General features: G+C 39.0%; 1 protein-coding gene across 3 annotated transcripts in view; it reads left to right on the forward strand.

Moving 5' to 3' along the window:
* The window catches only part of PCCA (propionyl-CoA carboxylase subunit alpha), a 281,260-nt gene that overhangs the window by 259,727 nt on the left and 8,790 nt on the right, over positions 1–12,743 (forward strand). For all 3 annotated transcript variants that reach the window (XM_071742501.1, XM_071742507.1, XM_071742529.1), the window contains one exon: positions 4,574–4,714. In XM_071742501.1, the coding sequence (XP_071598602.1) occupies positions 4,574–4,714 (141 nt within the window). The remainder of the gene's footprint in view (positions 1–4,573; positions 4,715–12,743) is intronic.

Genomic DNA, 12,743 nt, shown 5'->3' on the forward strand with positions numbered 1-12,743 from the left:
TTGTGATCACCAATTTAAAAAGCATAATGGTTGATTAAAAAGGCAGAGTGTTTGGCACTGGTAGTATTGCTTTGAATGATGACTGAATAACATGCTAGTTGTGAATCTATGACAGGCAAACCACAGGTGACAACAGTTAAGTGACTTGAGGCAGGATGCAGATTAGGAGTGTTAAAGGGAAATTACATGACCACAGTTAACAGATCTCACTGATTCAACAGAATGAGACTGCAAGGTTGGTGAAAGTAATCAAGACACACAGCAGACAGTCTCTACTGAAACCTGAGCTATGTAAGATTTTCATTCTTCTGACCACAAAAATGACAGACATTTGAAAAACATGGTTGGCCATCTAGCTAAAGCGCACTGAAAATCCACATCTGGTCAGCAGTGCAAACACCACCAGAAGTAACGTGTAGTGATATATTAGATTGCTCTATAAAATCTCCAATGGAGTTTGGACATTTACAGCTTCTGGGGAGACAAGTTTCAGGTGGACGGGCGAGATCATATTTAGTAAACTAACATGAGATGCAAGAGAGTGCAGTTTTGAGCCTTTTCCTGAGGATTTACAATATGCTGTTGTACACAGCAAGGGAACCCCATCTGTGCAAGCTACAAAACTTGGTTTTAGGCAAAGATGGGGGCAGATGTGTTTTGGCCCCCTCTTTTGTAGCAGCCACTCTACCTCTTTTCTACTGACTTGAGGGATCAGTGCAGTCGATATCTACAAAAAACCTCCAAAAAACCCAAGGTATATTTCTCAGTGCATTTGCTTTCTTTCCTCCCATACTCCCTTTCATTGCTATTATTACACCTTTTTTTGTGTGTGTGTTCTTTTTTGTTAGGGAGATTTGGTTGTAAGAGTGAGTTTTGCATTACACAAAAATGCAATTCATTTAGCAGGAGAGTAGAGACCAGGATACTGTTACCCTTAGAAAACTATTAAGTAACATCACTTCCCTACTATAATTTTTTGTCAACTGGTTGTGGACTCCAGCAGTCTTGTGGAAGAGAAACACCTGTTTTCTGTGCCATCAGACTCTATACAGCTCCTTTCAAGCACCTCTATCAACTTTGGCTGGCAGAATTAGGCTCTGAAATCCTGTGGAGTGGAGCAGTGGCCGGTGACAACTCCTCATCAGCTCAGATCTGGTGGTTAGCAGCTTTCCTTGCTCTGAGAGCCCACTCACAATCTCTTTATGACTCCAACAGATGTTTCTTTTGGTTTAAGCCAGTGGAAACCTTCTGGTCTCTATTTACAACCCAAACTTTACAGCCTTCCCCAAATTACACCCCATCTTTCTCCCATCTCCTCTTCTGCCTTGTGAAGGATAAAGGAAAAAAACCCTGAACTTTGTCCACATATCAAAATTTCTGCTTTGTATGCTCAACATTCTCCTGGCAAAATCAAAGGCATAGCAGCGTTGTTAATCATGTCATGAACAAATGGGGTGTATTTTTAATTGTCTTTGTTGTAGCAGCACTGGCAGGAATTGTTTGTCTGTCCTGGTCTTCCCTGAGCCACAGGCTGCCCCTTGGGGAGCTGAACAGCCCCCTGCAACCCCTCTGCACACCTCATCCCCCAGAGATATGAAACAAAGGGACACTTAAGTGGGTATTTAGTGGGGTTCAGCCAGCAGCAGAAATACATCAAAGGTAATCTTAAAGAAGGCGCCTTTTTTTTTCAGCTTTGTCTTTTTATGTTCTAAAAGGTCGTTTGTGAACCAACTGTGCCAAAAAAGGCTTTTCCCCAGAAGTTTACTGTTGTTATTTTTTACTTTTTGATTACAGTAACTTGCTTATCCCCCAAACAGACTAAAGAACAATAAACAAATACAAAAGGAAAAGGAACAGCTCATCAATAACAAAGACTTGCGTTTTAAAGCTTTGAGTGTACTGACTCTTAAATCTCACTCCAAGCAAAGCAGGAGTCCTGCAGAGAAAGGAATCTAAAAGATATGAAAATTATAAAGATAGTAAAAACAATGTTTGGTAGGGATATTTTAGCTTGGTGTGGAGAACTGAGCTTTCAAGTGCAGCATATTGAGGAGCGTGGTTTTTCCCCCACTGCTGTACATTGTGGAGTGCATAGGGAATTTTGTATTTCAGTCCTTGCAAAATTCTGTAACCTAGATGAATGTAGAAGGTCCAGCTTTCACTTCAAATTTAAATTTTTGAAATTGGGCGGCTCAGAAATGTTACATGTGGCTTAAAAAACTAACTGGCATCTAAACCTGATCCTTTGAAATAGTATCAAAATAGTTTCTTGCAAGAGGCAGCAATCCAATTCACAAATCTAACTTATTTCTGTATTCTTTCTTTTTTAATTTTTTTTTTATTATTTATTTTCAAACTCTGAGTACAAAGAAGACACTAACCATGGATACTGAAACTGTGCAATTTGATGTAATTATATTCCCCCCCATAGATTTAATGAAGGACTTTTAAGTACAATTTATCTTTGATAAATAGTCCCTCTGCACAGAATGTTTATTAGATTGACAGCAGAATACACTCGGCGAGCTTTTTTTCCTTGCCACTTATGACTCAGATGAATTTTAATAGGAGTAAAAAGCTTTTATTTGCACAGTAATTTCACTTAAGGATCATATCCTTCAGAAACTGGCAGACACTTGTATGTCTTGATTGCAAAACAGACACTCAAGAGCAAAGAAACACGCATAAGATGTTATTATTTGACTTGTCACACGGCTGCAATTCTATTTGCAACTTATGTCATCAAATCTCCTATAGGCATCACCTCCCCTCTCCCTGCAGCACACATGGCAAGAGTGTTCATACGTGTGCAGCCACACAGCCACACTTTACTTTTAGGAAAAGATATTTTGAGGGTCACACCACTTCCAGTGTAGCTGCTTGTGCAGGGAAAGAACGAGGCTGTGTTTTTGGGGCGTTGGAAAATGTGAGTGCCACAGCCTTAATTGTGGTGATGATGCCCGCAGGAGGCTCGGAGTTAAAGCAGCTTTTTGCATACAAAATGGTGCCGGTTTTCCTCTGCCACTTCAGTTGTCACCAGGGCACACGTTTGGGAATGGGTTCTCCAATCTCCGGGCGCTGCTCGCAGCTTCAGGGAATGTTGCTGGGGCATTTGCTGGGGCTGTGGTAGGGGATCGGTGCTTTTAGCCATTTGCTTGAATTTCAGATGAGAAGCAAGCGTTTCTAACTGAAGGGCTCCACTGTTTGTTGCACATCATCTTGTGTCTCCAAACGCCGTTTGTGGAGGACGGTAATCCTCTGTTAGGTATTTTTAATTTGGCTTTGAAAGCTGTTTTTTAAAGATGTCATTGCTGCAGAATTAATCACCTTTTGCACGTATTTATAAACGCCGTGTTCCGCTCTGCAGAAGCAGAAGGCAGAGTCCCCCTTTACCTTCACCATAAGGATATCGCCTTTTTTCTGTCCGTGTAAAAATGAAAAGTAGAGACATTTTATTGCTAATAAAACAATAGCTAATTATTTTGGAGGAAAACATACTGTTCAAAGCAAGGTGTTGAACTTTACATCAGCAAAATACACATTTGAATTGTAAATGCGTTTCATCCGGTGCTGATTATTAAAACCTTTGTTTAAATTACTGCTGAAGTGCGGTGCCGCTCTTCACTCCCTTGGCCTTGGAGAGGAGGGAGTTTCCCGCAGAGACCTGCTGCCATCTACTGGCTTCTTGCATTCGTTTTCCAGTGCACTGGGACAAACCTGAAGGCCATCTGTCTAAACGCAATGAATTACCTCCCAAAAGTGACCACAAGTTTCGAAAAACTAAAAGCCTGGAGCTTAAGCTAGCGTACACATGTTTTGAGAAAGCTTTGTTTGAAGGGATGCTCCCAGATGCTTGAGGTTGATGGTGCTCGTTTCCATTTCCAATTGCTATAAAATATACTACAAAAAACATGCTTTTTTCTCAAGGTAGTTAACAGCAGCTGAACAATTTTTTTAGTACAGCTTGGATATATTCAGACGATGCTTTTCCAAAACGTTCCATCATTCTGCCTGTGCATGAAAAAATGGGAGAGAAATTGTTTATTATGTTCTAATTGCAAAATCTGAACAAGTTGTTCACTTGAAACATTAAAGACATGATAAAAAGAAATGTTTAGAAAGGTGAAAATAATGCTTAAAATCAGTCACGTCACTGAAAATCTGACAGACTTTCCCAAAAGGTCAATTTCCAGTTCAGCACAGCACTAGAAACTAATCCCTCAATATTCTGTATCCAATAAAGATAATGTGCAGTAAGCATAAGGCAATTTCTGTTTTAAAAATCTGTATATACCCTGTCTGACCTCCAGTTTTAAAGAAATCTGACTTTTCTTTACTGTACTTGATTCTTCCCTTTTATGTGCTCATTGCTGCAGATCGGGGTTGCGTATTTTTCTTTCCACATCCTGAAAAAGAAACCCTCAATAAAGATTTCAAACCGATTTTCAGACACTCCGGTGAAGAATAGATAACAGATGTGTTTTATAAAAAACATGCCTTAAGTTAGTGGAGGTTATTGATTGGAATTCACCAAGGTGCAGTTTTTTGAAACATTCCTCTTCCTATTCTTTAGTACAAATTACAAATACTGACGAAGGTTGCTGCAGAGCTGAGCAAGTACATGCCAGAGAAAGCAGCAGAGGACACCTCCAGCATTTTGAGATCTCCCATGCCTGGAGCAGTGGTGGCAGTTTCTGTCAAGCCTGGGGACACGGTAAGAAATGTGGTCTGTGTATCTGCATTTTCCTTGTATATTCTGCACAAATTTCTCCTTGGTGCAGCTGAAACTACAGGTCAGTTGTTCAGTTTTGGTTTGTTGGTTTTTTTGTTTTTTTTTTTTACCTCACCTGTAGAATGAAGTATGCTGAAGGATGTGTGCTGCTTTTCATTTAGATTATTAAGACTAATAAAGAAGCACAACTGGAACTAAATTTGCTTTAAAAGGAATGTTCATTCAAGTCCACAGCTGAAACTCAATTAAAAACTTTATCACAAATATATCACAAATTTTATCACAAATATATTGGCAGGGGAAAAACAACCAAAAGTGCATACATGTGTGTGTATGTATGTGTATATGGGCATGTTTGTAAGTTCATTTATGCTGTTAGTGCAAGCAGGAAAGGTTTGTCAATTTTCTGTCCTGAAGCAATGAAAATATTACTTAGGCACAAGGGACACAGAATAGATATTTAAATTTCTTGTTTCTCCTTCCTTGGTTTTTTGTTTGGGTTTTTTTATTTGTGATTGCTTTTGTTGTTGTTTGTTTGATTGATTTTTGCTTGGTTTTTCTTGTTTTGTTTTGTTTTTAACAATTCCCATGGTATCCCTTCACAAGACATACGACTTCCCTGAACTGGGAATGCTGTGCTGGGGTTTCCCAGTCTCTTATGGGAATCTTCTTGTCGTGCAGAAGGAATAAAATTGACATAGAGAAGGGCCACAAAATGTACCATTGCTGTCCTGGGGATTTCCAGTGCTGCTTATCTCACACTGCTTCTAGCTGGAAGTGAATGCAAATACTGTGTTTTAGACTTAGATATAAATACTCACTTAAACTGAGCTGTATATGAAATTGTACACATTGTGCCTACCACATTATTTCTTAGGTCAGGGCCCTTTTCTTTTATAACTGTTGAAAGCAATAGAGTGCTGCAGACCAGGAAGATTTGAATCAGATTGTGCAGATTAATTTTAAAGTACTACTGTCTGTTAAATGATGCCGTAAACATTTATGTGACACTTAGATGCAAACAGAAAGTTTTAGTTGCAGAGTTCATAATTTTTGGTGCTCTTGAGAGATGATGTAGAAGTGGGATCAAGATTGCTACTCCAAAATTAGGGCTGCACTTACTATGTGATGCGCATCAGTTGTGCTCGTAATGTGTTTGCCTTCCTTTTGCTATGCTGCCACTTTTGGTTTTAGACTATTTGGATATTCCTGACTATTTACAGAGAGAAGAAAGTTGTCATGTTAGTATTAAAGACCTGTGGGTGCAAATATTTATATTTAATGAAATTTGTATATATTAATGAAATGAAGACATTTCTGAGAAAGCCGAGCAAAGTACAGCTGAGCAAAAATTAGGAAGAGAAATGCTTTTAGCTTCTACACTTGGTGTTATGGTTTTGTCATCTCTACATCTGCACACACACACACTTCATTCCTTTAGAAACAGCAGTATTCAGTTAAAATTAATCCTTGCATGGATAGAGAAATCTGTGGTTTCTGTGTCTAGGCAATATGAGTGGCTGAGTAAGGGAGATTTTTTTTTTTTTTTTTTTGCCAAGAATGAAGGGAAACATTTTTAAGGCAAGGATTTCGAGCCTTATTTAATTTAAGTTTTGTGGGGTTTTTTTGTGAAGTTATTCTGTTAAATGCTACCAGCTGCCTTGCCCTGCAAAATAGTTCTTGTGGTCTTGAAGGAATAGAACCAGCAGAGAAGGAGGCCACAGCCAAAAGGATTTTAAGTAAATAAATGAACCTCCCTCCACAAATCCACAAATGGTGCAGAGCATCAGACCACAAGTTGTTAAATAATGTGTGGAGATGTTTTTTTTCCCCCTCTTCTCCTCCCCAGTCACTTTTTGCTGCAGGCACTGAGTGGCAGAGCATTTCCCGGCATAATCTGTGTTCTGCTGACCTGAGCTTGTCAATGCTAATTGTGTGGCTTTAATTGCAAAAACACATTTACGTTATTGAAAAGGGTTTTAAGTTAAATCCTTCCTTTTCAGGAGGAGTGTCAAGATGTTAAAAAAAAACAACCCAACAAACGAGATGAAGGTACCATCAGCTATTGGCACTGGATAAGCAGTGGGATGGCGTGATTCAGATTACACATCTTGGCTGTCCATCAGGAGCCAGCTCACTCACTACAGCTGTTCAAGGCATGAAGGGCAGGAAACTGTATCTCCCTGAAAAACACAGCTCTTTTTTTTTGCACTGCTTGGGGAAAGTCCGATTTCTTTAGTCTGCTGAAGAGATGGGAATTTAAGTAGCTCCTAGTGTGTGTTTGCAGCTGGGTTTGGTGTGGTGCGTGAAAACAGCACAGCTGAAAAACGGAGAGCACGAGGTTGTTGTCCATCTTTTCACTCAGGTGTTGCTGCAATAAAGCTGCCTGGTTAGTAGCTGTTCTGAGAGTGTTTTCTCCTAACCCATGATCTGTGCTAAGCAGGGCAGCACAGTCCCTGCTACAGTGCTGTGCTCACAGGGTGATGCTCTCAGAGCAGTCAGTACCACAGGGAGCTGGGTTGTGGTACCCCTCCTTCAGGTGTCACTGTACAAATGGTGGAGGAACTCCTAGAAAAAGGACATCTTGTCTCTGTCAGAGTGGCCATGCTTGTAAACTCATGCTTATAGCTTGTGGTTCAGCTATAGGGGCATTGCACCCAGTCAGGTAAACCATATGGTGTTTGTTAGTCCCTCTCCCTGCTTCCTTAGCCAAATAAGAAGGCGACGCTGATCTCTGTGTTAGTTTTTCTCACTCCATGTATCATTGTTGTTCCTTGAAGCACAGTGTTCTCATTTGGCTGCTGCTGCTGAAAAATACTTTGGTCTGTTGAAGCCCAATAGAAGATTGTGTGAGCATCCTCTATCCAGCTGGTCTGATAAGCAGTTTTCAATTCATTTTTGCCAAAAGATACTGCATTTGCAAGGAATTTATTTTCTTTTGTCTGTAAGATGATCTATAGATTTTACTAACACAGTGGGGAAGTGATGTTTGTCATTTAGAGAAAAGCAGAACTCGTGATGCTGCCAATTTTTTTAGCTTTTTAGTTACTGTCTACTTACTTTATTTTCCTTCATGTGATCAGAAGACTGTAATTAGTTGTCACTCAGTTATTCCTGGAAACACAATGAAGGCACTCAGAAGCAAAAAGCAACATAAACAACAAAACAATTTGAAATCTCGCTGACTGAAAGAAGGTTAATTATTTAGAGAGAAAATACTGAAAAATTTAGCTTACATTCCTCGTGATAACATGGTCACATTGTATAGGAAATAACCATTTTGGTGAGTGAGGGTTTATTTTGCAAGTAGATTGTTAATCACAAGCATGGATTTGGATGAAATTCGGTTTTGAGGGAGTCACTTTTTGGTTCCCAGTGGCACCAAGGGTCAGAGAAACCACTGGGCTTCCAGAGTCCAGGCAAGGGACTTGCTTTGTTTCTGCTGACACCGATGGCAGCAGGAGCCAGCCCTGCTGTCACACAGCAGAATTTTCATGCCAGCTCGTGGAGGTGGCACTGCAAGTGGTTTCAGCCTCACCACAAATGCACCGCCATAAAACCCTACTAAAACTGCACAAATTCACTGCTATGCTTAGAGGGCTGGAAACAAGCAGGCAATTGCAAATATTATTTCTTTTTTGTCTTGAGTCGCCTGGCTTGATTTTTGTGCATGTGGGATTCTGTGCACTGAAGCTGCAGCAGCAGGAGGGAAAGCCCAAGACCTCGATATTTGGATGTTTGAACAGGTAAAGCAGTGTTGTCAAACTCCATTTGAGGCAGGCACCCAAAGTGCTCCCACACCTCAGTGTGACTTTGGCAGTCTGAGGTGTCCACAGCAACAAAAAAAGATTTTAGCTGGCTTGATTGCCTTTTGGTCTTTGCTATACTTTCACCTTTGAATAGAGTTTTTAATTTCTCAGTTTTCACTCTGTTAGAAGCACAAAGATGTTTTTCTTATAGCTGTTTGCTTCTGTTGGTTGTTTTTCTTTTTAAATTAAATTAGGCAGTACAGGTGGCATCCTAAGCCAAGCACTGGTCAATCAGCTAACACCAGTACTGGTAGCCTAAATCACTTTAATGGTTCCCCCATCTATAAATATATAAAAGTAAAGCAGTTCTGGGTATACACTACAGTGTTACCGAATCTTTGCAGAACCATGGCTAAGTAAAAAAAAAAAAAAAAAAAAAAAAAAAGAGGACAGTTAATTATGTTGACCTAAATTTTAAAGTTTCCTTACTTCTTTCCAGTAATTGAAGATTGATTCCAGGTTTTGGAAGTCATTACCATTCAAACCAGTCTTTAAGTGGAGTTTACTCATATCACATATCTTGTAATTTCAAATCAGTACTCCTGTAGCCATTGGTGTTAATACCACATGTAATGTTTTTTTTTCTACCAAGATGTTATCTAATAACTGTGTATGATAATTATCAGTAATTTCAGAACCAAGCAACTTGAAGGCCCCTTTTTAACTTGTGTAACTTAAAAAACACACCCCTATCAGTGATCCCATGTTTTAAAAACAACTGAGGAAGATGGTTTGAGCTGCATTCCAGTTCTTCTAAACAGCATTCCTCTTCCAGTTCAGTTGCATGCACATTATTTTAACTCCTTTTGTTGTTCTTTCAAAAAATAACTTTAAAAAAAAAAATCTTTCTCCACAATTTTCCATTTCACAAGCCTAGGAAAGTTCTTGCTGTGGGAAAAGATATGTTTTGCTTGACCTCTACTGCTGAAATGCTCACTACTGAAAATCAAACCAAAACAGCTTCCTAAATTCAGTTTCTCACTACATTGTTCATTCTTGTGAAAGAAAAGATGGAGTTACAAAGTTACCTGTTGCCATCAGCCAGTTGTCTGGTTTTTCATATTCTACTTGCCCTTCAGACCTCAAAACTATAAAAAAATAAATTCATTTTCCCTTTCATATCTTACACTGTAATTATACTCGTTGAGATTTATAGCAGACAAATAACAACCAGGGAAAATAGTAAAAAATGCACTTGTAACAGTTTCACATTTTATTTAGACAAATGTAGTATCAATTATGTAAGATATTCTTAAATTCAAATAAGGTTTTTTTCTCTTGTGTGTTTTTTTTATCTGGTTTTTTTTAATTCTTGGTTTTCCTTTTTCTCTTCTTTTATCTCCCTTCCTCTCTCCTCTTCTTCAGAGATCCCAAAGAAAACACAAACTGCACTTTTCAGCTAAAGGGAGTTTGCGAGCTTGACCAAATGTGGTCAAAAGCCTCATGTAGTTTTTGTGATTCTGTGCATTAAATAATTTGTGGTGTGTATTTTTGTGGGTGAAAAAAAAGCAATTGGTAAACAGAAAATGAAAACGTTGTTGTTGTGAAATTTCACGAGTAAAAGCATTCAAATATTTCACCATTTTTATACCACAAGACTACAAGTAGTAATTGTGGTTACATTAAAAAATCCTTAACTATACTAATTGCTTGTAACGTTTTTGTTGCTTTTTTATTTGTTTGTGTTATCTTTTGGTTTGTTTGTTTGTTTTTATATTTACTCAAATAGATTTTTCTTCTAGATCTTTTTGCTGTTGCACAGTCTTAAGCTTTGTGTTGGACGAGGGTGTAATTAAGAGTGAAATCCTATTCTGATGATGAGGCACAAATATTCAATATCACTAGAGTTCCCTCCTAGGGGAAAGATGCTGCAATCCTTTAAAGAGAAATAATAGATTAAAAAAATTATTATTTTTATTGGTATGCTTTGCCTTTTCAAATTATAATCAACTTTAATATATTCATATAAATCAATATATATATCAATTCACAGAGAGCAATTATATTGATACCAAATTACATTATGCATTTATTTACATTATATGTTTATTTAGATTATATATTTATTTGGATTATATATAAGTAACTGTGGACTTGATGATCTTAGAGGTCTTTTCCAACTTCATGATCCTATGATTAGGAGTAGCTGTTAGTGAAAAAGCTGACCAATAGAGACTGCTGTGATGGCAACTAAGCCTTGCCTTGGGCTGAGTAGCACCCGAATCCCTCCCAGATTTTCTCTCTCTGCCTGCAGATCACTTCCCCCCCACGCTGGGATCTCCGGAGCAGTTGGGGAAGTTGTGTTTTGGATAAGTGGGAGTGCAATGGCCGGCGCTGATTGCTGTCGGGGGGACATCCCTGACCTTTGGTTAGCCAGAGGTCACAACATTTGGGATGTGCTATCTTCCTGAAAGGAGCGTGGCAAAAAAAGTTTAATAATGGTTTGTCAAGTGCTTTTAATTGCCACTAATTATATTTGCAGCTCTCTAGCTCCCGTTTCAAAGTTAATTTGGAAAGAAGGGGAAACCTTCGCTAATTGTTTTACGGCAATGGACAATGTGAAGGAATTTCAATTGCTGCTCATCCAGTTCCTCTTGATTTGTTTTCTTGTTGGATGCTTGCTTGCCAGATTGCCAACAAGTCAGAGAGAAAAAAATCTGGGAAGGGAATGATACCAGCATGGACTAAGTTTAAACAACAAATAAACAAACAAAGATCTCAGTATCTTCATAAGGGTTTTTGATGGTGAATGTGTACTTAATTCACTGTTTAGTGGTTTTGCACAAGCATAAACAAGATGAACGCTTGTAATTATTTTGCAGAAGGCTACAAGAGAGGGATTCATAGGGATTTCTTATGGCACAGTCTTGTGTTGTTCCTTCTTACTTACAGGGCTCAGTAGGCACACAAGTCACAGCATAGTGGAAATTTAGAGGGATATTTGCTGGTGTCTCCCCAAAGCTGTAAAAGGAGGTATCAATAAAATCCAACTCTCACTTAATTTTTAATCAAATCTAAGATTGTTTTTGCATGGGGCTGTCATTGTTTGTTTGGTTGTGGTTCTTTTTTTTTTTTTTCCCTTCAACCCTGAGAGCCTTAAAAATGTAACACATTGGAGCACCTGTGTTCTAAGTACAATGGTCCTAAAAATGTTACTGAGGGATTTTCACTTTTGTAGGCAAATCAGCAGGGTTGATATTGATCCATCTTTTTAGGGAGCCACAGTGCAGCAGAAGGTGATACTGCAGAGGGCCCCGTAAACCCTCGGAGCCTTCTGTCTAATTTGGCAGAAAAACACAGAATGTCGGACAACAAAAGACCGATCCGATTCCGTAAGAAATCTTCATCCCTCCCACTCCCTTTTCACAAGATTAAAAAAAAAAAGAAAGGGGGGGAGAGGGGGGAAAAAAAAAAAAGAGAGAGAGAGACTTAATTTTTTCAGCTGCACACAATGATTTGGTGCTCACTCTTGCATTGAAACAGTTGCTGTCAGAGCAGGCAGGAAACAGTTTTCTTTTAATTGCTGAAATCATTCGGAAGTGCTTCATGCACGGCTTCTATACAGCAGATGCTGTGCATTAATTGGCCTGTGTAGGGCTGACCCAGGGTTCCTTGCAGTGGGCCCAATTTTAGGCAGAGGGTTTAAATAGCTTATTTCTTATTTTGTATAACCTGGCGTACATTATGAGCGCGCTTGCACGTGGGGTACTTCATGGTCTGCAGTTTCTAATGTCATGTGGGTTTCAAAACCTGTGTTTCCCTGGTAATGTACTAGCAGCAGGTAAGCTCTAAATACCATCCATCAGGAGCTAATTTTTTATCCAGATACTCCAATGACTGATGAACCTGTCTTTTGTATGAACGTTCAGCACAGGAGAAAGCCATATGCCCCTGGCACTGGTTCCTATGCATTCTTTACAGTTCGTAGCAAGGAGATTAAGAAAAAACCCAAAGCTTTACATTTACAAGTCTTTTATTTAGCAGTTAGCACTTTCTAAAATAGATTATTTTATTTTTTTTAATAGCAAAAGGAGATTTGGGTCTCTTAAAGAAATCTGACTACCAACACTCGTTTTCTTTATCAAGAATATTGCTGCACACCCTTAATAGGGAACCTTGTTTTGCTACTCCCCGTCTGTTCAAAACAGACCTTAGCCCATTAGAAGGTCCTCCCTTGTGTGGGCAGACCACAGCTGTTACTG

This window comes from Heliangelus exortis, chromosome 1 (genome assembly GCF_036169615.1).
Source record: "Heliangelus exortis chromosome 1, bHelExo1.hap1, whole genome shotgun sequence".
NCBI lineage: Eukaryota > Metazoa > Chordata > Aves > Apodiformes > Trochilidae > Heliangelus > Heliangelus exortis.